General features: G+C 49.8%; 4 protein-coding genes and 1 pseudogene across 6 annotated transcripts in view; 3 read left to right on the top strand and 2 right to left on the bottom strand.

Moving 5' to 3' along the window:
* The window catches only part of LOC311499743 (uncharacterized protein), a 233,054-nt gene extending 220,996 nt beyond the window's left edge, over positions 1–12,058 (bottom strand). The window contains exon 1 of the mRNA XM_084560864.1: positions 11,879–12,058. The gene's annotated coding sequence lies outside the window, so the exon portion shown is untranslated. The remainder of the gene's footprint in view (positions 1–11,878) is intronic.
* LOC311499797 (C-1-tetrahydrofolate synthase, cytoplasmic-like) lies at positions 1,252–7,559 on the top strand. The gene is made up of 10 exons (XM_084560919.1): positions 1,252–2,182; positions 2,731–2,815; positions 4,420–4,479; positions 4,638–4,691; positions 4,897–5,033; positions 5,116–5,216; positions 6,785–6,921; positions 7,029–7,140; positions 7,211–7,338; positions 7,423–7,559. Exons 1-10 carry the CDS (start codon positions 2,058–2,060, stop codon positions 7,462–7,464), a joined length of 981 nt encoding a protein of 326 aa, XP_084417045.1. The 5' UTR covers positions 1,252–2,057; the 3' UTR covers positions 7,465–7,559.
* Positions 12,059–12,206: 148 nt separating the features above from the next.
* On the bottom strand, positions 12,207–15,646 carry zbtb25 (zinc finger and BTB domain containing 25). The gene is made up of 4 exons (XM_084559643.1): positions 15,578–15,646; positions 15,296–15,426; positions 14,257–14,436; positions 12,207–14,129 (listed from the first exon to the last, which is right to left on the bottom strand). Exons 1-4 carry the CDS (start codon positions 15,581–15,583, stop codon positions 12,962–12,964), a joined length of 1,485 nt encoding a protein of 494 aa, XP_084415769.1. The 5' UTR covers positions 15,584–15,646; the 3' UTR covers positions 12,207–12,961.
* A 120-nt stretch (positions 15,647–15,766) lies between these two features.
* LOC311499366 overlaps positions 15,767–23,031 on the top strand; it is a 135,520-nt pseudogene continuing 128,255 nt past the window's right edge. Inside the window, exon 1 of the transcript XR_014699983.1 lies at positions 15,767–15,846. The product of XR_014699983.1 is annotated as an uncharacterized misc_RNA (transcript). The remainder of the gene's footprint in view (positions 15,847–23,031) is intronic.
* On the top strand, positions 16,166–21,840 carry zbtb1 (zinc finger and BTB domain containing 1). 2 transcript variants are annotated; one of them, XR_014699442.1, is made up of 3 exons: positions 16,166–16,616; positions 17,940–20,041; positions 21,173–21,840. XR_014699442.1 is itself a non-coding variant. In XM_084560048.1 (2 exons), the coding sequence occupies exon 2, from the start codon at positions 17,944–17,946 to the stop codon at positions 19,987–19,989; it is 2,046 nt and encodes a 681-aa protein (XP_084416174.1). In that variant the 5' UTR covers positions 16,167–16,616; positions 17,940–17,943; the 3' UTR covers positions 19,990–21,840. The 2 variants fall into 2 exon arrangements, 1 of the variants encoding a protein (XP_084416174.1); XM_084560048.1 differs by having other exon boundaries at positions 16,167–16,616; positions 17,940–21,840.

Raw genomic sequence — 23,031 nt, 5'->3', positions numbered from 1 at the left:
TGAGACGCTTAAAACTTTTTATGATTGATAACGGCTCTGGTTCTCTGGTGAGTCCAGGTGTCTCCTGGTGTCCCCGGGTATCTCAGGTGTGTCTTTAGTGTGTCTACAGGTGTGTCCAGGTGTCTCTAGTTATTACAAGTGTCTCCAGGTGTCTCAGGTGTGTCTCCAGGTGTGTCCAGGTGTCTCTAGTTATTACAAGTGTCTCCAGGTGTCTCAGGTGTGTCTCTAAATGTCTCCAGGTGTCTCCTGGTATCCCCAGGTATCTCAGGTGTGTCTTTGGTGTGTCTTCAGGTGTGTCCAGGTGTCTGTAGTTATTACAAGTGTCTCCAGGTGTGTCTTTGGTGTGTTTCCATGCGTCTCAGGTGTGTCTCCGGTGTGTCTCCAGGTGTCTCAGGTGAGTCTAGGTGTCTTCAGTTATTACAGGTGTCTCCAGGTGTCTCAGGTGTGTCTCCAGGTGTGTCCAGGTGTCTTCAGTTATTACAGGTGTCGCCAGGTGTCTCAGGTGTGTCTCCAAATGTCTCCAGGTGTCTCAGGTGAGTCCAGGTGTCTTCAGTTATTACAGGTGTCTCCAGGTGTCTCAGGTGTGTCTCCAAATGTCTCCAGGTGTCTCAGGTGAGTCCAGGTGTCTTCAGTTATTACAGGTGTCTCCAGGTGTCTCAGGTGTGTCTCCAGGTGTTTCCAGGTGTCTTCAGTTATTACAGGTGTCGCCAGGTGTCTCAGGTGTGTCTCCAAATGTCTCCAGGTGTCTCAGGTGAGTCCAGGTGTCTCCAGTTATTACAGGTGTCTCCAGGTGTGTCTCCAGGTGTCTTCAGGTGTGCCCAAGTGTCTCGTGTGTCTCCAGGTGTGTCCAGGTTAAGGACAGCCCACACAGGAGATTAAAGTAAAAATTAAATAAGAACAAAGAATAGAAAAATAAATCCAAGTGGTGGAGGAGGTGGAGGACTCCTCAGAGACGTCAGCGTCCAAGCTGCATTTAATCAAAATAAACTTATTTATGACACTTCCCACAATGCACCAGGACACTGAGGAGGAAGTCACTCTGGACACTGAGGAGGAAGGAGGAGGAGGACGTGTCCTCCCCGACAGGCTGGGAGCTGATTGGCTGAGAGCAGCGAGACGCCCCGCCTCCTCCTGTCCGACCTTGGACCTCCCTCCCAGGATCAGTCCAGTTCAGAGCAGCAACACACACACTGATAAGACACACTCACACACACTGATAACACACACACTGATAACACACACACACACTGATAACACACACACACGTATGGAAGCCTGAAGCTGTCACAAACTCTGACGGGAGACTTGACACCGTTTCATGTTTTATTGTGATGATTGTGTTCTTAGGATCATTATTAACATCAGTGATAAACATTTATTCTTCATGACTGACGACGTCAACAAACCTCCACAGTAACACAGGCAGAGACACGAGCTTTGACTTTTTGTCCCTGCTGAGCCTCCGTACAGTCAGAGGAGTCAACATCTGCTGCAGCTGTGTCTCTGGAGTCCTCTTTCCTCCTCTCGTCTCAAGCTGCTCTCTGGAAACTTTCAGCTGCTCTCTGGAAACTTTCAGCTGCTCTCTGGAAACTTTCAGCTGCTCTCTGGAAGCTTTCAGAGTGGTGGTGGTGCAGCAGCAGCAGTGGTGGTGGTGGTGGTGTTGGTCTGCAGTTCGTCCTCTGAAGCGTCAACATGTTTGGACTGGGTGAGTAACTCCTCTCAGTGTTTATTCAGTGTTTATTGAGTCGTCGTCAGGAGACGAGGCTGGAAACTAAAACTAAACTAAAACTAAAGAGAAGAAGTTGATCCTGAGATTAAAACGTCTGGAGGTTGTTATTGGAGCTTTAACCAGGTTTGACCAACAGGGGGAGACAAACTCACTGAGACTGAGTCAACGTCTAGAGGAACTGAGGAGGAGCAGATCAGATGATTGATTGATTGAGTGATTGATTGATTGATTGATTGATTGATTGATTGATTGATGTGTCCAGATGTTTCCAGGTGTTTCTGATCAATCATGTGTTATTAGTTCATCAGTCTGACGTTCTGATTGGCTGATGCTCTCTCTCTCTGCCTCAGTCATGTCTTCCTCGGTTGCCCTCTCTCTCCATCGAGCAGCCTCTGGTTGTCAAGGAATCAGGCGCTCCATAGCAATCGTTGTCTCTGGCAACAAGACTTCCAAGTGAGTCCACATTCCAGTTTATTCCAGTTTATTCCAGTTCATTCCAGTTTATTCCAGTTTATTCCATCTTATTCCAGTGTATTCCAGTTTATTCCAGTTTATTCCAGTTTATTCCAGTTCATTCATTTATTCCAGTTCATTCCAGTTCATTCCAGCTTATTCCAGTTCATTCCAGTGTATTCCAGTTTATTCCAGTTCATTCATTTATTCCAGTTTATTCCAGTTTATTCCAGTTCATTCCAGTTTATTCCAGTTCATTCATTTATTCCAGTTCATTCCAGTTTATTCCAGTGTATTCCAGTTTATTCCAGTTCATTCATTTATTCCAGTTCATTCCAGTTTATTCCAGTTCATTCATTTATTCCAGTTCATTCCAGTTTATTCCAGTTCATTCCAGTTCATTTGTTTATTCCAGTTTATTCCAGTTCATTCATTTATTCCAGTTTATTCCAGTTTATTCCAGATCGTCCTCTCAGACCAAACACTGATTAAAGGTGTTTCTTCCACCTGGTTTAAGTGTTTGACCTTTGACACTGACCTGTGTCCAGGTTGGTGAGGAACAGACTGAAGGAGGAGGTGGACAAGATGACGAGTCAGTTCTCTGGGTTCAGACCTGGTCTGGTGGTTCTACAGGTGAGTCTAGTTCTACAGGTGAGTCTGGTTCAACAGGTGAGTCTAGTTCTACAGGTGAGTCTGGTTCTACAGGTGAGTCTAGTTCTACAGGTGAGTCAGGGTCTACAGGTGAATCTAGTTCTACAGGTGAGTCAGGTTCTACAGGTGAGTCAGGGTCTACAGGTGAGTCTAGTTCTACAGGTGATTCAGGGTCTACAGGTGAGTCTAGTTCTACAGGTGAATCTAGTTCTACAGGTGAGTCAGGGTCTACAGGTGAGATTACTTCTACAGGTGAATCTAGTTATACAGGTGAGTCAGGGTCTACAGGTGAGATTACTTCTACAGGTGAGTCAGGGTCTACAGGTGAGTCTAGTTCTACAGGTGAATCTAGTTCTACAGGTGAGTCAGAGTCTACAGGTGAGTCTAGTTCTACAGGTGAGTCAGGGTCTACAGGTGAGTCTGGTTGTACATGTGAGTCAGAGTCTACAGGTGAGTCTAGTTCAACAGGTGAGTCTGGTTCTATAGGTGAGTCAGGGTCTACAGGTGAGATTACTTCTACAGGTGAATCTAGTTCTACAGGTGAGTCAGGGTCTACAGGTGAGATTACTTCTACAGGTGAGTCAGGGTCTACAGGTGAGTCTAGTTCTACAGGTGAATCTAGTTCTACAGGTGAGTCAGAGTCTACAGGTGAGTCTAGTTCTACAGGTGAGTCTGGTTCTACAGGTGAGTCAGGGTCTACAGGTGAGTCTAGTTCTACAGGTGAGTCAGGGTCTACCGGTGAGTCTGGTTCTACAAGTGAGTCTAGGTCTACAGGTGAGTCTGGTTCTACAGGTGATTCAGCGTCTACAGGTGAGTCTAGGTCTACAGGTGAGTCTGTCGTGCTGCTCTGGGGTTTTTCAGGTCAGGTTTTTTAAATCTTTGTGTTGTTGTTGATGTGATAGAAATAAAATAAAATTTAACTGAATTTAGAGTCTGGATGTTAAACCTGACCCAGAGGAGTCAGAGGAGCAGCTGGTTGAGTCACCTGTGGACAGGTGAACCGGTCTGAACCGGTCTGAACCTGATGCTTTTACTGCAGCTGCTGCTCTTCTCAGGAACACCAGACCTGAACCAGGTTTATCATTAACCTGCTGATCTCTGCTCAGTTTATCATCAACAGAAAAAACAAAACGTTTGAAGTTTAGTTTCCAGTGAAACTTCTCCCAGTTTCCACCGACAGAGGCTCCGCCCACGCGGTGGATCCTTAACTAGGCTCCGCCCACACTGTGCATCCTTAACAAGCTGTCCCGTTAGAGCACAGGTGTCAAACTGATCTGTGAAAGGGCCACTGTGGCTGCAGGTTTTCATTCCAACCATGCAGCAGCACACCTGACTTGGCTCAATCAATCAACTGAACTGCCTTCACACAGTCATTTCAGGTGTCCTCTTGCTTGATTGGAACAAAAACTTGCCAGCCACACCCACTGCATGGGTGCTGCATGGTTGGAATGAAAACCTGCAGCCACAGTGGCCCTTTCACAGATCAGTTTGACACCTGTGCGTTAGAGCCTTGCTCTGTGGGAGGAGTCTATGACTAGTTTTTGTTTCTTCAGATTGAAATGAATGTGACTGGAGATTTGTTTCAGGTGGGGGACAGAGACGACTCCAACCTTTACATCAGCTCCAAACTGAGGGCTGCAGCCGAGGTGAGGAGTCCTCAGCACCGTCCTCTCAAATGTGTCTTAGTCCCAGACCGACGGGCTGTTGTCTTCCTGTCCGTCCTCATCGTCTGAGTCTAGTTTTAAAACGAGATTCAGCTTCATCAACGTTCAGCTGTCAGAAGGTTTCATTTTCTCATCTGCAGATTGGAATCGAAGCAAAACATGTGAGGCTTCCGAACACAGCGACACAAGACGAGGTGGGACAGACTCATCACCTTCACCTTCATCATCATCATCATCATCATCATCTTCATCATCATCATGACACACACAACAAAGTCTGACTTCCTGTTTCCTGACGGAGTGTTTTTTCTGGTTACTGTTTCCTCTATCCCACTTCCTGCTTCCTGTTTCCTGTTTCCTGTTTCCTACTTCCTTCTTCCTGCTTCCTGTTTCCTGCAGGTGCTGCAGAGCATCATGTCCATCAATGAGAACCCGTCTGTCCACGGTCTGATCGTCCAACTTCCTCTGGACTCCGTCAACCACATTGACTCTGAACTCATCACCAACTCAGTGTCTCCAGAGAAAGACGTGGACGGGTGCGTTTGTTTTCGTTTCTCTTTCTCTGATTCAGGACGTTTATTTTTCCTCTGGTTGAATCCGTTTGTGTTTGTTGTTCAGTCTGAGTTGTATCAACGCTGGGAAGTTGTCTCGAGGAGATCTGAGCAACTGTTTCATCCCCTGCACCCCCAACGGCTGCATGGAGCTCATCAGACAGACAGGTCTGCACTGTAAAACACTGAACACTGAGGTCTGCACTGTAAAACACTGAACACTGAGCTCTGCACTGTAAAACACTGAACACTGAGCCCTGCACTGTAAAACACTGAACACTGAGCCCTGCACTGTAAAACACTGAACACTGAGCCCTGCACTGTAAAACACTGAACACTGAGCCCTGCACTGTAAAACACTAAACACTGAGCCCTGCACTGTAAAACACTGAACACTGAGGTCTGCACTGTAAAACACTGAACACTGAGGTCTGCACTGTAAAACACTGAACACTGAGCCCTGCACTGTAAAACACTGAACACTGAGGTCTGCACTGTAAAACACTGAACACTGAGGTCTGCACTGTAAAACACTAAACACTGAGGTCTGCACTGTAAAACACTGAACACTGAGCCCTGCACTGTAAAACACTGAACACTGAGCCCTGCACTGTAAAACACTAAACACTGAGATCTGCACTGTAAAAACACTGAACAACAAGGTCTGCACTGTAAAACACTCAACACTGAGGTCTGCACTGTAAAACACTGAACACTGAGGTCTGCACTGTAAAACACTGAACTCTGAGGTCTGCACTGTAAAACACTGAACACTGAGCCCTGCACTGTAAAACACTGAACACTGAGCCCTGCACTGTAAAACACTGAACACTGAGGTCTGCACTGTAAAACACTGAACACTGAGGTCTGCACTGTAAAACACTGAACACTGAGCCCTGCACTGTAAAACACTGAACACTGAACCCTGCACTGTAAAACACTGAACACTGAGCCCTGCACTGTAAAACACTGAACACTGAGCCCTGCACTGTAAAACACTGAACATGAGCCCTGCGCTGTAAAACACTCAACACTGAGCCCTGCACTATAAAACACTCAACACTGAGGTCTGCACTGTAAAACACTCAACACTGAGGTCTGCACTGTAAAACACTCAACACTGAGCTGTGCACTGTAAAAACACTAAACAGAGGTCTGCACTGTAAAACACTCAACACTGAGCCCTGCACTGTAAAACACTCAACACTGAGGTCTGCACTGTAAAACACTGAACACTGAGCCCTGCACTGTAAAACACTGAACACTGAGGTCTGCACTGTAAAACACTCAACACTGAGCCCTGCACTGTAAAACACTGAACACTGAGGTCTGCACTGTAAAACACTCAACACTGAGGTCTGCACTGTAAAACACTCAACACTGAGCTGTGCACTGTAAAAACACTAAACAGAGGTCTGCACTGTAAAACACTCAACACTGAGCCCTGCACTGTAAAACACTCAACACTGAGGTCTGCACTGTAAAACACTGAACACTGAGCCCTGCACTGTAAAACACTGAACACTGAGGTCTGCACTGTAAAACACTCAACACTGAGCCCTGCACTGTAAAACACTGAACACTGAGCCCTGCACTGTAAAATACTAAACACTGAGCTCTGCACTATAAAACACTGAACACTGAGCTTTGCACTGTAAAACACTGAACACTGAGGTCTCCAGTTCACTGGTTCTGTTCAGACTCTGGTTCTGACCTCACTTCCTGTTCCTGTGCAGGTGTGTCTGTGGCGGGAAAACACGCCGTCGTGATTGGTCGCAGTAAAATTGTTGGCGCTCCGATGCACGACCTGCTGCTGTGGAACCACGCCACCGTGACCACCTGTCACTCAAAGACACCGGACCTACCTGCACAGGTGAGGGCCTGGTTCAATGTTACTGTCAGGAGGCGTATTGTGTCAACGGAGGGTCCTCACAGAGACGGGATCATGGTGTGTGTGTGTGTGTGTGTGTGTGTGTGCAGGTGGGACGGGCTGACATCCTGGTGGTGGGGGCGGGCCGAGCTGAGATGGTGAGAGGGGATTGGCTGAAGGAGGGCGCCGTGGTGATCGACTGTGGAATCAACCACGTCCCAGGTACGTCACCTTCGTCTTCGTCATCGTCGCCGCTGCATCCGTCTGACCTGTGACCTTTGACCTCCCACAGACGAGACGAAGGCCAGCGGTAAACGGGTGGTGGGAGACGTCCACTATGCCTCGGCCAATCAGAGGGCAGGATTCCTCACGCCCGTCCCAGGAGGGGTGGGGCCTATGACGGTGGCCATGCTCATGGAGGTGAGCGGTGGATGAGTTTAACTGCAGCCGCGTCCTGATTGGTTGACAGCCGTCCAGTGACGTGTTGTTGTTGTTGTGTTTCAGAACACGGTGCAGAGCGCTCGACGTTTCCTCCTCAGGAGATGAAACAGAGCAACGAGGAGGAGGAGCAACGAGGAGGAGGAGGAGCAACGAGGAGGAGGAACAACGAGGAAGAGGAGGAGGAGGAGCCACGAGGAGGAGAAGGAGCAACGAGGAGGAGGAGCAACGAGGAGGAGGAGGAGGAGGAGCAACAAGGAGGAGGAGGAGCAACGAGGAGGAGGAGCAACGAGGAAGAGGAGGAGCAACGAGGAGGAGGAGGAGCAACGAGGAGGAGGAACAACGAGGAAGAGGAGGAGGCGACTTCTTCAGTTCTCAGTTTCTCTTTTAAATGATTTATTCTGAATCAGACTTTTATCTCCTGAACTTAATTACATTAATTAAACCTGTTGAAATAAACAATGAAGAGAAAACTATTTATGTTTGAGTCTTTGAACGCACCCATGGTCAGCTCTAAAGGCTAACCCTGCTAGCATGCTAGGCTAGGAGTCTGTAGCTCTCACGGCTAACCCTGCTAGCATGCTAGGCTAAGAGTCTGCAGCTTTAAAGGCTAACCTTGCTAGCATGCTAGGCTATTAGTCAGCAGCTTTAAAGCCTAACCCTGCTAGCATGCTAGGCTAAGAGTCTGCAGCTTTAAAGGCTAACCCTGCTAGGCTATTAGTCAGCAGCTTTAAAGACTAACCCTGCTAGCATGCTAGGCTATTAGTCTGCAGCTTTAAAGCCTAACCCTGCTAGCATGCTAGGCTAAGAGTCTGCAGCTTTAAAGGCTAACCCTGCTAGCATGCTAGGCTAAGAGTCAGCAGCTTTAAAGGCTAACCCTGCTAGCATGCTAAGCTACAGTGCATCTCAGTGCTTCACATTTTCCACATTGTATTATGTTACAGTCTTATTCCAAAAATGGATCAAATTTTTTTTTCTCCTCAAAGTTCTACACACAACATCCCATAATCACAACGTGAAAAAAATGAGATTTTTGTAAATTTATTAAAAATAAAAACCCAAGAAATCACATGTCCATAAATATTCAGAGTCTTTGTCTTGAAGCTCAAACTGAGCTCAGGTGTTTCCACTGATCGTCCCTGAGATGTTTCTACCTGGAGTTCACCTGTGGTAGATTCACCTGATTGGACATGAAGACACACACCTGCTCTGGTAGCTGATTGGACACCCTGCACCAATCACAACGCCACCATATTAGAAAGCACACTACTCAGTTAACAACTCACTGACTCGTCATTGTACCAGTTAGATCAACAGCTGTTGTGTCCCAGGACGTCAGAACAGTCGAGGTCAAGTAAAGGAGAAATGGTTTTAAAGGATTCAGATGTGATTTACTGTAATAAAACACAGAAGAAGCAGGAACGAGGAAACGTAGCGGTGGGATCCTTCAATAAACAGGGTTGTCTTTATATCAGGGACAGAATCCAGAGTTGTCCAGGTGGAACGTCTTGTTTATTTAACATGTTTTAACATCATGTCCAACAGATTTCTGTTCATAAAGACACGTTAGGCTGATGTTTATAACATGTGTTGATCATTCACTAAAACTACTCACAATGAGAAAGAAGATCAGGATTAAACAGTCACTAGTTATTGAACCTCCTCAGAATAATCCTTCACTGAAGGTCATGACTTCAACTGTTCATTCTGCATTTCTGTTCCTGTGTATAAATTATGTAAAGGTTTGTAATCATTAATCTTTAGAGTCTGACTTTCAAACATAAATATCCACTAAACCACGAGTATGGAAACATGTGAAACTTTATTTACGTATGTTTCAGGGAAAAAGAGCGACAACCCTCTGTCCCATGACTCTGTCCCATGACTCTGTCACATCCATCCTCAAACATCTGCCATCACCAGAGAAGAGAAGAATATATCTGGATACTGCAGGTCAGGAACATTGTCCTGTTTCAATGCTCGTAAAAAGACCTGGGACATGATGAGGGTCTGTGATATATGATCTGTAGAGATTTGTCTTGGACTGGTCAGTCTGTTTAAAGTGCTCAGTAAACTCTGACGGCCTGAAATCAGAGCTGGCTCCGTTCAGTTTACCTCAGAGTAGTCCTGCCAATAAGTCACGTGACACTCAGAGCTCTATAGAAGGTCCCACAGAGGACGGAGCATGTCAGAGGACAAACCAAGCAGGAAGTCAAAGGAACTAGACCTCTGAGACAGGACTGTCTTGAGACACAAATCTGGAGAAGGGTACAGAAAGAAAATGGAAGAAGTTCAGAACCACCAGGACTCAGGGAGGTGACCAAGAACCTGATGAGAACCTGCATTCCTCTGTGGAGAGAACCTTCCAGAAGAACAACCATCTCTGCAGCAATCCTCCAATCAGGCCTGTATGGTAGAGTGGCCAGACAGAAACCAGTCACATGGCAGACCACCTGGAGTTTGTCACAAGTCACCTGAAGGAACAGGAACTAGAAGACTAGTCAGGACAGAGGGACAGATGAATGCATCCTGGATGAAAACCTGCTCCAGAGACTCATGACCTCAGACTGGGACAACCACCCTGAGCACACAGCCAGGATATCAAAGGTGACGCTTCAGGACGACTCTGTCCTTCAGTGGACCATCCAGAGACCAGACTGGAATCTGATTGAACATCTCTGGAGAGATCTGAAAATGTCTGTGGTGCAGCGACGCTTCCCCTCCAACCTGAAGGAGCTGGAGAGGTGACAGGTGAGCCAAGCTAAAAGACCTGAGGCTGGAAATGCTGAAAAAGGTGCATCAACAAAGTACTGAACAAAGGCTCTGAATACTTATGTACATGTCATTTAGTAGGTTGTTATTCATTGTTGTCATTATGGGATGTTGTGTGTAGAATGACTCCATGTTGTGATAAGGCTGTAACATAACGACCTGAGACACAGTGAAGCTCTGAGAAGACTTTCCAGATGCAGTGAATGTGTGGCTGACAGCTTCTGTGGTGACTTGTTCATAGTTCAGTTTATCGTCCAAGATGCTTGAAGCAGTCGATCAGAACAACAGTTTCATTCCTGATTCAGGGAGGTGGAGTTGTGGGCGTTGCTGTGTCTGAGCCTGTTCAGACCTGATCTCATGTGACCACCTTCAGGTACATTAGTTCACACCTGGTATTAACATGTGTCTCCAGATCTGATCTCAGTGTTTCAGTCTGTAAATATGAACAGCTGTTGTCTCTAAGGGATCTCTACCGCTGCTCCAGAACCTCAAGAACATCTGTTCTCAGTGTCTGCGTCATAACTTTGTCTTCACACCTTAAGTTGTTGTTTCTAGATCTCCACCCTGACGTTAGTTATTTAGAGACCTGCACTAAACTCAGATTATACAGTCAGGTCCATAAATACTGGGACATGGACACAGTTCTAATCTTTGTGTCTCTATACACCACCACAATGGATCTGAAATGAAACCAACAAGATGTGCTTAAACTGCAGACGTTCAGCTTTAATTTGAGGGTATTTACATCCATATCAGGTGAACGGTGTAGGAGGAGTCTGGAGAAGGAAAGGAACTGCTCATGATCCAAAGCATCCCACCTCCTCAGTGAAGCATGGTGGTGGTAGTGTCATGGCGTGGGCATGTATGGCTGCCAATGGAACTGGTTCCCTTGTATTTATTGATGATGTGACTGAGACAAAAGCAGCAGGATGAATCCTGAAGTGTTTCAATATTATCTGCTCATATTCAGCCAAATGCTTCAGAACTTATTGGACGGCACGTCACAGTGCAGATGGACAAAGACCTGAAGCATACTGAGAAAGCAACCAGAGAGTTTAAGGTAAAGAACTGGAATGTGATGGAATGGCCAAGTCAATCGCCTGACCTGAATCTGAATGAGCAGTCATTTCACTTGCTGAAGACAAAACTGAAGAAAATGCCCCAAGAACAAGCAGGAAGTGAAGACAGTTGCAGTCGAGGCCTGGCAGAGCATCACCAGGGATGAAACCCAGCGTCTGGTGATGTCTATGTGTTCCACACTTCAGGCTCTAACTGACTGCAAAGGAACCAAGTACTAAAAAGTGAAAGTTTGATTTATGATTGATAATGTGTCCCATTACTTTTGATCCCTTAAAAAGAGGGAGGCACATATACAAGCTGTTGTAATTCCTCCACCGTTCACCTGATGTGGATGTAAATACCCTCAGATTAAAGCTGAACGTCTGCAGCTAAAGCACATCTTGTTGGTTTCATGTCAGATCCATTGTGGTGGTGTATAGAGACACAAAGATTAGAACTGTGTCCATGTCCCAATATTTATGGACCTGACTATAACTCAACTCTGGTAATAAGAGGAACTAAAGACGCTGGTGATTAAACAGGAAGTAATTAAACCACACACAGCTCCTCATACGTCAACATGATCACATCAATAATTAACCACATTCACGTCTGATTCTTCTTCCCTCCACGTTCCATAAAGAGAAAACTGACGGACAGTAAATGATAATAAAGTTGTGTTATCACTCACCCTGCTTCAGTCTCACTTCTCTTCTTCCTGCTCCGTCGTCTCAAGATGGAGTCTGAACAAACAGACTGAACACTTTCACTTTCATTGCTCCTCCCTCTCCATCTACAGGACATCATGGACAGGATCAGGTTTCTGTCTCTGTCTCTTCACAATAAAAGCATCTCTACCAGACTAATAAAGAACAAGAAGAGTTTTATTCATTTAAGTTTTATTCTCTTCATGAACAAAAATGAAACAGTGGATGTAAAAAAAAAATAAAAATATATTTCAAGTTAAAAGCCTCAAAACATCAGGAAATACCAAAATAAAAGCCTCAGACGTGAAGTTAGTCAATAACCGATAACTCTAGACTCAACACAGGCTCCTCCTTCTCTTCAGCCAGAGCCGCCATCTGTTTGGTGGAAAAAGGTGTTTATTTACAAAACGATGAAAACACACGAAAAAACACTCAACGACGACCAGACGACCAATCATCAGTAACTGAGACCCAACACAGCATCATGTGACTTTTAAAGGACTCCTTCAAAATAAAATACAAAGCAGGCTTTTATTTTTGTGAGTCACATTTTACAGGAAGTGAAGTGGATGTTTTGTCAGCTGATCCATCAATAAACTGAAAACAGACGAAGAAGAAGAAGAAGAGCAGACGATCGATAAAGTTAAATCAGTTACTGAACAGATCAGAGTGTAGGAGGAGGTCGGGGTGGAGGACGGGTCACCTAAACCACGGTAACCACGGTAACCATGGCGACCAGCGTTAGTGTTTGTCTGAAGACGTTTCCCACAGTTTGTCAGTGTTCCAGACGATGAACCCGCTCCAGCTCCTGAACCAGGACCAGGACCAGGACCAGGGTCAAAGTTATGATCTGGACCTGATCAGCTGGTCTGAGCTGGTCCTGATCAACCCAGCCGTCCTGGTCACAGAACACGACCCGGTCCGATGGACGATGACTTCACTAATCAAAGCACCACACGTTCACATGGAGTCGGTTAAAAGACGAACTGAAAATGAAGCTGGTGAGCCCAGCGACCACGGCGCCGCCCCGTGGTCACATGACGTAAACGCACACCGGCACAGAAGCGTCACTCCACCGCCACGCCGTCCACGCTCTCCTGGGAGACCTCAGAGTCCAGCGAGTAGCAGGAGCTGCCGTTGTCCTGAGCGTCCCTGTTGGCGTCCCTGTTGGCGTCCTCAGAGAGGGCGGCTCCGGCCGAGGCCCCGCCCCCGGCCCCTCCCCCCGGCTCTGCGGTGGCCTCACAGAAGTGGGCGGAGGCCTGGAAGAGCTGGCTGCAGAGGCGGTTGTAGCGGTGGTAGCGGGACGGCTTGCCGGTGTGGGTGTACATGTGCTCCTGCAGCTGGCTCTTGTGGGAGAAGCGCAGGCTGCAGACGGCGCAGGCGATCTTACGCTTACGTGAGTGGAGGACGGCGGCGGTGGGGCTGCTCCCGCCTCCTTCGCCGCCGCCCCGGCTCCTCCTCAGCTCGGCAGCCAGCTGGTTGGCTAGCGCCTGGCTCTGCCTCAGCGCCTCCTCCAGACACCCAGCGTCCAGCTGCTCCTGGGCCCCCGGTGGCCCCTCCTCCACGCCGGCGTCCAGCTCGCCGCCCTGGGACAGTCCTTCCATGAGGCGGGCGGGGTCGAGGGCGTGGCTGAACAGGTGCTCCCTCAGGCCCTCTGGGGAGGAGCAGCGCTCTCCACAGCGGGGACACAACAGCACCAGGGGCCGGTCTTTGAACAGGAGGCCGTGACTGGGACTGCCCCCCTGGGACGGAGATCCCGCCCCCTCGCCGTCCTCGTCCTCGTCCACTCGCTCCTGCTTGATGCGAGTCGAGATGTCCGAGTCGTCTCCTGACGCCACCGAGCAGACGTTGCGTAGCCCAGAGGTCTGGTGGTCCGAGGGAACACCCTCCAGCCCGACGGCGAGGGACCGCCCCCCCCGGGTCGAGGACCGACCGTCCTCCAGGGCCCCGCAGGATGCCGTGGCGGCCTTGGGGACTCCGGGCGCCTCCTTGTTGGCCAGCTGGGAGGAGATCTGGATGCCGTACAGGTTGGACATACGGACGACGTCAGCGGCGGCGTCGGCGGCGCCCTCGCCAGGTTTCCGGCACAGCTGGTAGGCGTGAAGGAACTTGATGCCGTCCTGGAGCCGGCTCTGGTCCACCGGCTGCTTGGGACACATGCCGGTGTACATGATGTGGAGCAGGTAGCTGAAGACGTCCGGCTGGATGTCTGTGGGCTGGATCTTAATGCACTCACTGAGGACAGAGACACGAGACAAGGACACGTCAACACAATGGCTTCCTGGTCCATGAGGTGTCTACATGGTGAATTAACTGACAACCCCCCCCCGCCCCCCCCCGTGTCCCCCCGTGTCCCCCCGACCTGGACTGGTGGATGAAGATCATCTTGAAGTAGTTGGAGAAGGCGGCCAGCACGGCGCGGTGAGCTTTGAAGTAGACATTCCCGATGGCGACGGTGCAGTCGCAGAGGAAGCCGAACTCTCTCTGGACGTTGAGCTGCTGCAGCAGGAAGAGGCTGTGGGACGACACCTCCATGACCCGGCTGGAAGACACAACCACAACCCGTCAGCTTCTGGACCCGGCTCTGGAAGAGACACCAGGACCGGTCCACAGACTCCATCAGACCAGCGCCACCATGTGGTACCAGCTGCTGTCTCTAATGGATCTCTACCTACATCTGGATCAGAACCATCAACAGCTGCTTGTTGACTTGGAGACATGATCCAGATGTTGGAACAAGACGTCAACGTCAGGACAGAGATGAAGACATGGACCAGATCTTAACATCTGTCCATCATGTCTCCAGGTCAACAACCAGCTGTTGATGGTTCTGATCCAGATGTAGCAGCGTTAGCAGCGTTAGCATGTTAGCAGCGCTAGCCTCGTCCTCTGGCATTAAAGTTTAATTTGATCATTTATTTTCAAACAGCTGACTAACAGGAAGCAGCCCAGATTGCCTGGTCATTTTTCAGAATAAAAGCCTGCTGTCCTTTGATGAACTGTAAACAAACTGATCACTTCCTGTTTACATGTCAGGTGTAAACACCAGAGCACCTGCACACGTGACCTCTGACCTCAGTGAAGGTCACCTGGACGCGAGGCTGCGTCTGTCACACACACGCACGCGCTGGAGGAGCTGCGACTGTTCCGGTGTCTCGTCTCTGACCCGAACCCACCGGAAACCGGACACCCGCGCTACCCAGCGGCACCACGGCAACGCGCGTGCACGCCGCGTCGCGCCCGTGGATTCTGCAGCCTCCTCCATCCTCCGCCTCGCTCACCCTCGGCAACATGCACGCCCTCATCACACACACACAGGCGCGTGCGCACGCCCCCTCCGCCCCGCACACACGCCTCTGTCTGAGCGTGGCGTGCACGCGCGCCGTTAATTAGCGTCTTACCGCAGAAACGAGCGGATTGTCTCCAGGATCCGGAGCCGATTAGAGGCTGCAGACACGATCTCGCGAAATGCCGCGTCACGTCTCGCGAGATGAAGGGTCAAAGGGGGTGGCCACGTGATCGACGGTGTTGCCTAGTAACGAGGAATCAGTAATCAATGAGGGAGCTCTGATCATCATCATCATCATCATCATCGTCATCATCATCATCCGGGTCTCACAAAACAAAATAAAATATTAAAACTAAAATAGAATCAGTTTAATTCATCAACTCAGAGTTTGCACCTTCATCTAGACACCAGGAACCGGGACCATGATCAAAACCAGGACAAGAACAGAGCCAGAGCCAAGACCAGGACCAGGACCAGGACCAAGACCAGGACCAGGACCAGATCCAAGATTAGTACGAAGACTAGAACCAAGGAAAGAACAGGGCCAGAACCGGGACAAAGACAAGAACCAGGAACCGGGACCATGATCAAAACCAGGACAAGAACAGAGCCGGAGCCAAGACCAGGACCAGGACCAGGACCAAGACCAGGACCAGGACCAACGCCAGGACCAAGACCAGGACCAAGACCAGGACCAGGACCAGGACCAGGACCAGATCCAAGATTAGTACGAAGACTAGAACCAAGAAAAGAACAGGACCAGAACCGGGACAAAGACAAGAACCAGGACCAGGTCTCGGACCAGCAGCTGGAGCGTGCAGGTTGTCCCGGACTGTGGTGACTAAATTAAATCAGAGTGAGACGTCTCCTCTTCATCAAACCTCTGTTTGTTTTCAGTCACAGGAAATGATTTCAGAGTGAGACCTCTGCACAGTTTCTACTCTCTGATTGGTTCCGTTACAGCCGTGATCTGTCGAGTTAGACAGAACCACACGTTTGTCAGTTTCCGGTTAGTATTTTCAATACTACTAGGGGCGACGTGGTTTTATTTAAATATTCATGTTCGTTAATTATAATGTTTTAGTTTTATAACATATTAAACGGTTCTGTTTGTGTCAGTTTACTCTACGTGTCTTTAGATAAACATGTGTCACCACAAACTGCAAAATAAAAACGATCTAATCAACAAAGAAAAGTTTGGTTTTATTTTGAAGGCACTGTATTTGGCCGGAAGTGTTTTCTTTTGCCTTCCTGGCTGCGTGCGGCTTGACGCAGCGGCGGTCTGTGCGGAAGTAGTTTGATCCAGCGGGAGCAGAAGAAGAAGAGGCCGCTCCTTCGTCTCCACTTTCCGCCTGAACGCAGCGCTCCGTCCGCGGAGGAACCGTCTCAGCCGCCGACAGCAGCAGCTCCTCCGCCGGCCTCCGGGATCCAGGGTGAGTGGACGGCTCGAGTCCGGCCTTCAGCGCCGCGTGGCCGGGGACAGCTGGAAAAACTCCCCGCGGCCTGGTGCGCTCGGTGCTGGCTCAGTGCGGGTGGCAGTGCGGGGGTGGCGGGGCCGTTTGCGGGAGCGACGTCTCAGCTGCGTCATTTAGCGGCTTTCACGCATCTGACGTCTGATGTGGGTTTCAGAATAAAAGGCTCCGCTCACAGATCTGCGTTTATCTTGTAGAGAAGCTTCCGGTTCTGTCAGCTGTCTCAGTCTGAGTTTAGTTTTCTGTTAAATATAAATTTAATCTTCTCCGTCTCATGTCAAACGCCTCCACGCTCCGTCTGCTCAGACACCTGGCATGTTTTAGCTTTTATTTTGGAGGGTGAGAGGCAGGAACTTCCGGTGTGGTCGATGCTAACGGCCGCTAGCTTCCCGCGGTGTGGAGCTGTAATCTCCATTTTAGCTCGTCCCTGAGACCGGCCTCTCCCTGCTCCGCGGCCGAACACGGCCTCTGCTCCGCGGCCTCCGCTCCGCCGCCTCACGCGGGCCTTCACCGGCTGTCTCGCGGGCTCTCCGTTAGTTGACAGCCCGCGCGTCCGCGGTGGGGACCGCGGGGCAGGGCTGTGAGTTCCAGTAACCAGACATCAGACTGACTCTTAATTTACAGCTTTTTATAATGGAGTCTGGTGGAGCCGGGGCCAGGGCCGGGTTCATGTCCTGAGGGGCCCCGGGTCAGACTCTGTCTGGGCCCCGGGGGCCAAACATGTATGAAAATAAAAGATTTAAAAGGAATCGTCAATAAACTTTATTGGTCCGTCAGTGAAACAACAGCTGATCACGTTTTACTTATTTTAGCCCATCATATTATTCAGTTTCCACGGCAACACTATAGATAGATTTTAGTTCTTTTTTTGTTTAAACTTTGAAACGTGAAGAAATCAAAGAGTCTGAGCTTCACTGTAAAAACCTAAACGTTAAGAATCTGAACCAACACAACAAACTGACCAGGTTCTACCAGACTCTTTATTACTGAATGTTGGCTAAAGGTCGTCACTTTCCTCTGGTTCGTCTTCAGTAGTTTGATGAGGTGTCACGGGACTGGCTGATTATTTTAAAGCGTCCTCCTGCAGTGAAGAGTCTGGTAAAGAGCTGGAGGGAACTCCCCTGGTCTCTGTTCTCAGGTCTTTCTTGTGACGAGTGGTTCAGGTTTGATGTTGATGAGTCATTTCAGGACTCAGAGCTGGTCCTGCCGTTCAGCAAACCAGCCAGACGTTATGAAATAGTCGACCACAGAGCGCTGACGGCGGCTGTTTGTTCCTCTCTGCAGGGCGATGGCGAGGCCGAGCCACAGCGATCACGTCCTCCAGCAGCTCAACAACCAGCGGGAGTGGGGCTTCCTGTGCGACTGCCTCATCGCCATCGGTGACATCTACTTCAGGGCGCACAAGGCCGTCCTGGCAGCCTGCAGCTCCTACTTCAGGATGATGTTCATCCGGGACCAGCAGGGGGCGGGCCGCCTGGACCTCAGCAACATGCAGATCAGCGCAGAGTGCTTCGACCTCATCCTGCAGCTCATGTACCTCGGGCGCATCGTGGTGGGGAGCTACGAGTTCGAGGAGCTCAAGGCGTCCATGGCCTACCTGCAGATGTACTACATCCCCGACTCGCTGGAAGACCTCAGGGACATCCGGAGCTCCAACCTCACCCCGTCCTCCTGCGCCTCCTCGTCTTCCTCATCCAGCTCCTCCGCTGGACCCGCCGGCGGGAAAATGATGTTTGGCGTCCGCATGTACGAGCAACAGAGGCCTGCCGCCCCGGAAGGAGAGCGTTTACCGAAACCTGTCAACAGCAGCTCTGGACGTCCGGCGGTTCCAGCAGCTGTCAGCCGGCCGGTGGCAGTGGAGGAGGTGGTGACCGCTCCTCTGATCGTGGCGCCGCCGGCGGCAGACGGAGCAGTCGAGCAGCCGTGTGACCTGAGAAAGAGGACGGGTGGCAGGAGCTCGACGCTCAAAGACCGGCCGCGGTTCGGACGCACCTACACCTGTGACGACTGTGGCTTTGTCTTCAGCTGTGAGAAGCTCCTAATCGAACACATCCTGACCTGCACCAACCGGAAGGCCTACCATGCGCCCAGGGGCAACGCGGAAGGCGACAATGACTCCAGTAAAGCTGAGAGCTCCACCTCCGAGAGCGTGGACGAACACAGGGTCGTCTGTAAAGGCGAGGACGACTGGCCCGAGGCCAAGGACGCCGCTGACCTCTCCATCAGGTCAGCGGTAGCGGGGCCAGACGGAGAACCCGGGTCAACCAAGACCATCAAGACTGAACCGGAGGAGAGCATGTTCCCAGAGTTCGAGGTGGTCCGGGTGGGAGAGCACACGTCCAGAGACTGTAGCGCACACTTCAGTGATGCCTCACACAAAGACTCGCTGAGGGAGAAGACGGGATCGACCCGTGAACCAGAACCCAGCGTCTCTGGTCTAGAGAACAGCAGCGAAGGACACATGTCGAGCAGCGACGATTCAGGGATCCACGCCAAGCTTCGGAAGGTCAAAGACGAGAAGCAGGACGCCGACTGTGTCCCCTGTGAACTGTGTGGAGCTCTGTTAACGGAGGAGGACAAGTCCGCCCACTACCTGGCCAACCACATGGGCCACATATGCGCCTGCGGCAGGTGCGGCCAGGTGCTGATCAAAGGCCGGCAGCTGCAGGAACACGCAGAGCGCTGCGGCGAATCCCACGGCGCAGAGTCGGACTCCCACGGCGAGGACGAGGCCTCGCTGCTGGAGGAGGCGCAGGGCATGGAGGAGGGCCTGCTGGAGGCCGCCGACCTGGCCTGCCCTCACTGCGGCCTCCTGTTCCAGAACGAGAGCCTGGCGCTGGAGCACGCCTTGTCCTGCCACGACCAGGAGCTGTTCCGCCCGGCGATCCTGGAGGAGGGCGCCGAGCCGGATCACCGCCGCAAACACTTCTGCAGCATCTGCGGCAAAGGCTTCTACCAGCGCTGCCACCTACGGGAGCACTACACCGTCCACACCAAGGAGAAGCAGTTCACCTGCCAGACCTGCGGGAAGCAGTTCCTGCGAGAGCGGCAGCTCCGGCTTCACACCGACATGCACAAAGGCATGGCGCGCTACGTGTGCCCGGTCTGCGACCAGGGAACCTTCCTCAAACACGACCACGTCCGACACATGATCTCACACCTGTCGGCCGGAGAAACCATCTGCCAGGTGTGCTTCCAGATCTTCCCCGGTGGAGAGCAGCTGGAGAAACACATGGACGTCCACCTGTACATCTGTGGCGTCTGTGGAGAAAAGTTCCGGCTCCGTAAAGACATGAGGAGCCACTATAACTCCAAGCACACCAAGAGACTATAGGGACGACCCCGGCGCCTGCTTTCTACTCGTTTGTTACTAAAAAGCCATAAATGTGAGAACAAATTATGCACTTGAACACCAAAAAGATAATCCGCACTTTTAAAGTATATGCATCACCTAAACAGACGTTCACACTGCGAGCAGCCGGCGAGGCTCGGACGCTCCGACGCCTCTGGTCTCAGCTTTTTAGTTTCTTCTCTGCACATCAGGCGACAATCACCTTTAGACGGTTGCTAAGGCAACGGGTTAGCTAACGTCACAGTTGATGAGTTTTTTTCTGATTCTTTCCAGAGTCTGTGAAAATCAAACCGTTATCAGATGAATCTGGACCAGCTGGCGTCTGCCCTCCTCGTTGTCAATCACGTTGCTCACAGTGTGAACTTGCGGTTAGACTGGAAGTGAACTCCAAAAGAAACGAGCACCAGGACGTCACCGTGGTGGTCTAACCCAGAGTCCAGAGTCCAGAGTCCAGAGTATAGAGTCTAAACCTGGTTCTCAGGGTAGTAAACGAAGACGCCTGGTTGAGTTTCTGTTTGGAGTAAACTTCCTGTTTCAGAAAGCTTCAACGTTTCCCAGCTTAGATGTCGACTTATATCCCATAATACTAAAGTCTCTGAAGACTAAACACTCAGACTCTCATGTTGTATTTTCTTGAGCACCAGACTGAGTTCTGTTTTCTGATTCTTCTTCTTCTTCGGTTGATTCACATTCAGTCCAACACGCCTGTGATTGGTGCCTTTACTGTTACTCATCCTCCTCCCTGTCTGATGGAGTGATGCATGATGGGGGATGGACCGGGGGGCAACCTGTAGACGACAAAACACTAGACCCCCCCCCCCCCCCTCCCCGGCTGGACGACTGTTGGTCTAACCTTTGACTCACTAATGCCTTATGAGTCATTTAAAGTTCTGTTCCTGACATTAAACGCAAAACCAAACCACATGTGATCAGGACCAGGTCTAGGCAGGTCCAGCTGCTTAGAACCATGACAATAATATTAACCCCAAACCGGTTCCTGACCAACACAGACTCCCCGACCGTTTAGAAGCTTAGAGCTGGATCAGATCACCAGTCTGTTGTGAGTCTGGACCGGTTTCAAACCAAGAATGTCTGGTTCTGTCTAAACAAAGTCTGGTTGAAGTGACTCAGCATGAAACCAACGTTGAACCCTCAATGTTTGCAGACCGCCCCTGAACCAGCTGAGACCACTATTCAACCAAACTACAGTTCCAGATCAACCAAATAAGGCCCTGGCGTTCCAGAACCAGGATACGGGTTCAGAACCAGCTTTAAAGGTGATTAAAGAACGTGTGGTTTAATGATCCATGGAGCTGAACTCTGGACCTGATCCACCAGGAAACCAGGAACAAGTTCAAACTAAACCTGCATCTCTACTGCAGGAAAAACTAAACCCAGTTCAACTAACCCCACGCAGCCCCCCCCCCCCCCCCACCACCACCACCACAGGTCCACACGACTGAAACTAGTCCAGAACCAACAGAGGTCCTAGACTCATGTTTGAAACCAAAAGCTGTTCCCAACCAAAGTACCCAGAACCTTTTAGAACTATTAACAGGCTCCACTCCTGACCAGCAGGGGGCAGTGATGCTTTAAAAGAACAGTGGTTCCCTCTGGAACCTAAAGCAGACGGTTCCTGGTTCCTGGTAGGTAAAGGAACACGCTGGTGTCAGTGTGATTTAGTTCCTGTTGGGTGGTTGGATCAGGTTCCTGTTCTACCGTATCCAGCTGTTTGTTGTGTTCTCTGAGGTTCTTCTGCCAGCTCTTAATAAACCAAGTCAACTTCTGTTTGTGGAGAAATGTCTCAGACCTTTTATTGATTCAGACTAGACCAGAGTCTCACCAGCATCAGCAGGAACCAGACGTGAATTAACAAAGACGCCGTTTACTCCAGGGTCTCATTAACTTTTAATCATTTAACCTGCAGCTGTTGTCCCCTCTCTGGCCCCCTCTGGCCCTCGCTGGCCCCCTCTGGCCCTCTCTGGCTCCCCTCTGGCCCCCCATTGGCCCCCTCTATAAATGTAGGATCAGAGCTGAGAGAACAAATCTCAAACTACCAGAATAAACCTTTAACCGTCTCAGATTAACTGACGAGGAGTCAAGTCAGAGTTTTAGACTCGTCTGAGTTTTAAAAGAGAATCTAATTTAAATGTGTTTCTATTCCTGATTCTATCACGTGACTCCTCATCATCATATTCAGTGTGTGGTTCCCAGTGTGTCCACAGGGGGGCGCCAGAGACCATGAACCAGGACAGAGCTGCTGGAGAAACAGATGATTAGAACCAATAACCTCCTGTTCACCTGAGTCACAGTCTGTGACTGACTGACTGTTTACTGACTGGATGGAGGTGAAGATGAAGGTGATGAGAATGATGATGATGATGAAGGTGATGATGAAGGTGATGATGGGATTAAAGGAGCAGAGCCTCACATGTCCACAAACTTCATTAACTGATGGATCCAGAGTTAAGAGTGTGTGTTATTGTGTATGAGTGTGTATTATTGTGCGTCAGTGTGTGTTTCCAGGTTGTCGTTGTGCAGCAGAGTGTTGTGTTCATCATGTTTCCAGATTAAATGTCAGATTATCAGATGATGGATTACTGACCTGGTTTATAAAGAACAGCGTCAGAGTCTGAACCAGGTCCAGGTCGACTCTTTAAGGTGAACCGTGGTTCAGATCAACATTAACATTAGTCAATGAGAGAGAGGCCTTTAGCTGCTTAGAAGTTCCCCTGGGTTCCTCTGGGACCTCTCAGACTATGATGGAGTGATCTTTGTTGGTGGACCACTCCTGTCGTCTTCAATCTGTCTGACTGTGGATTATTTGTGGGTTCCAAACTCTTTAGAGATGGTTCTGGAACCTTTTCCAGCCTGATGAGCAACAACAACTCTTTCTCTGAGCTCCTCAGAAAGCTCCTTTGTCCACAAACATGTGTTGTGAAGATCAGACTGAGACAAATCCCTGATTTATTGAAACTAAACCAGGACCTGAACCACACCTGAGTCTCATTACATTGATGGAGA

This window comes from Chelon labrosus (assembly GCF_963514085.1).
Source record: "Chelon labrosus genome assembly, chromosome: 14".
NCBI lineage: Eukaryota > Metazoa > Chordata > Actinopteri > Mugiliformes > Mugilidae > Chelon > Chelon labrosus.
This window is presented reverse-complemented; position numbering and strand designations above follow the sequence as displayed.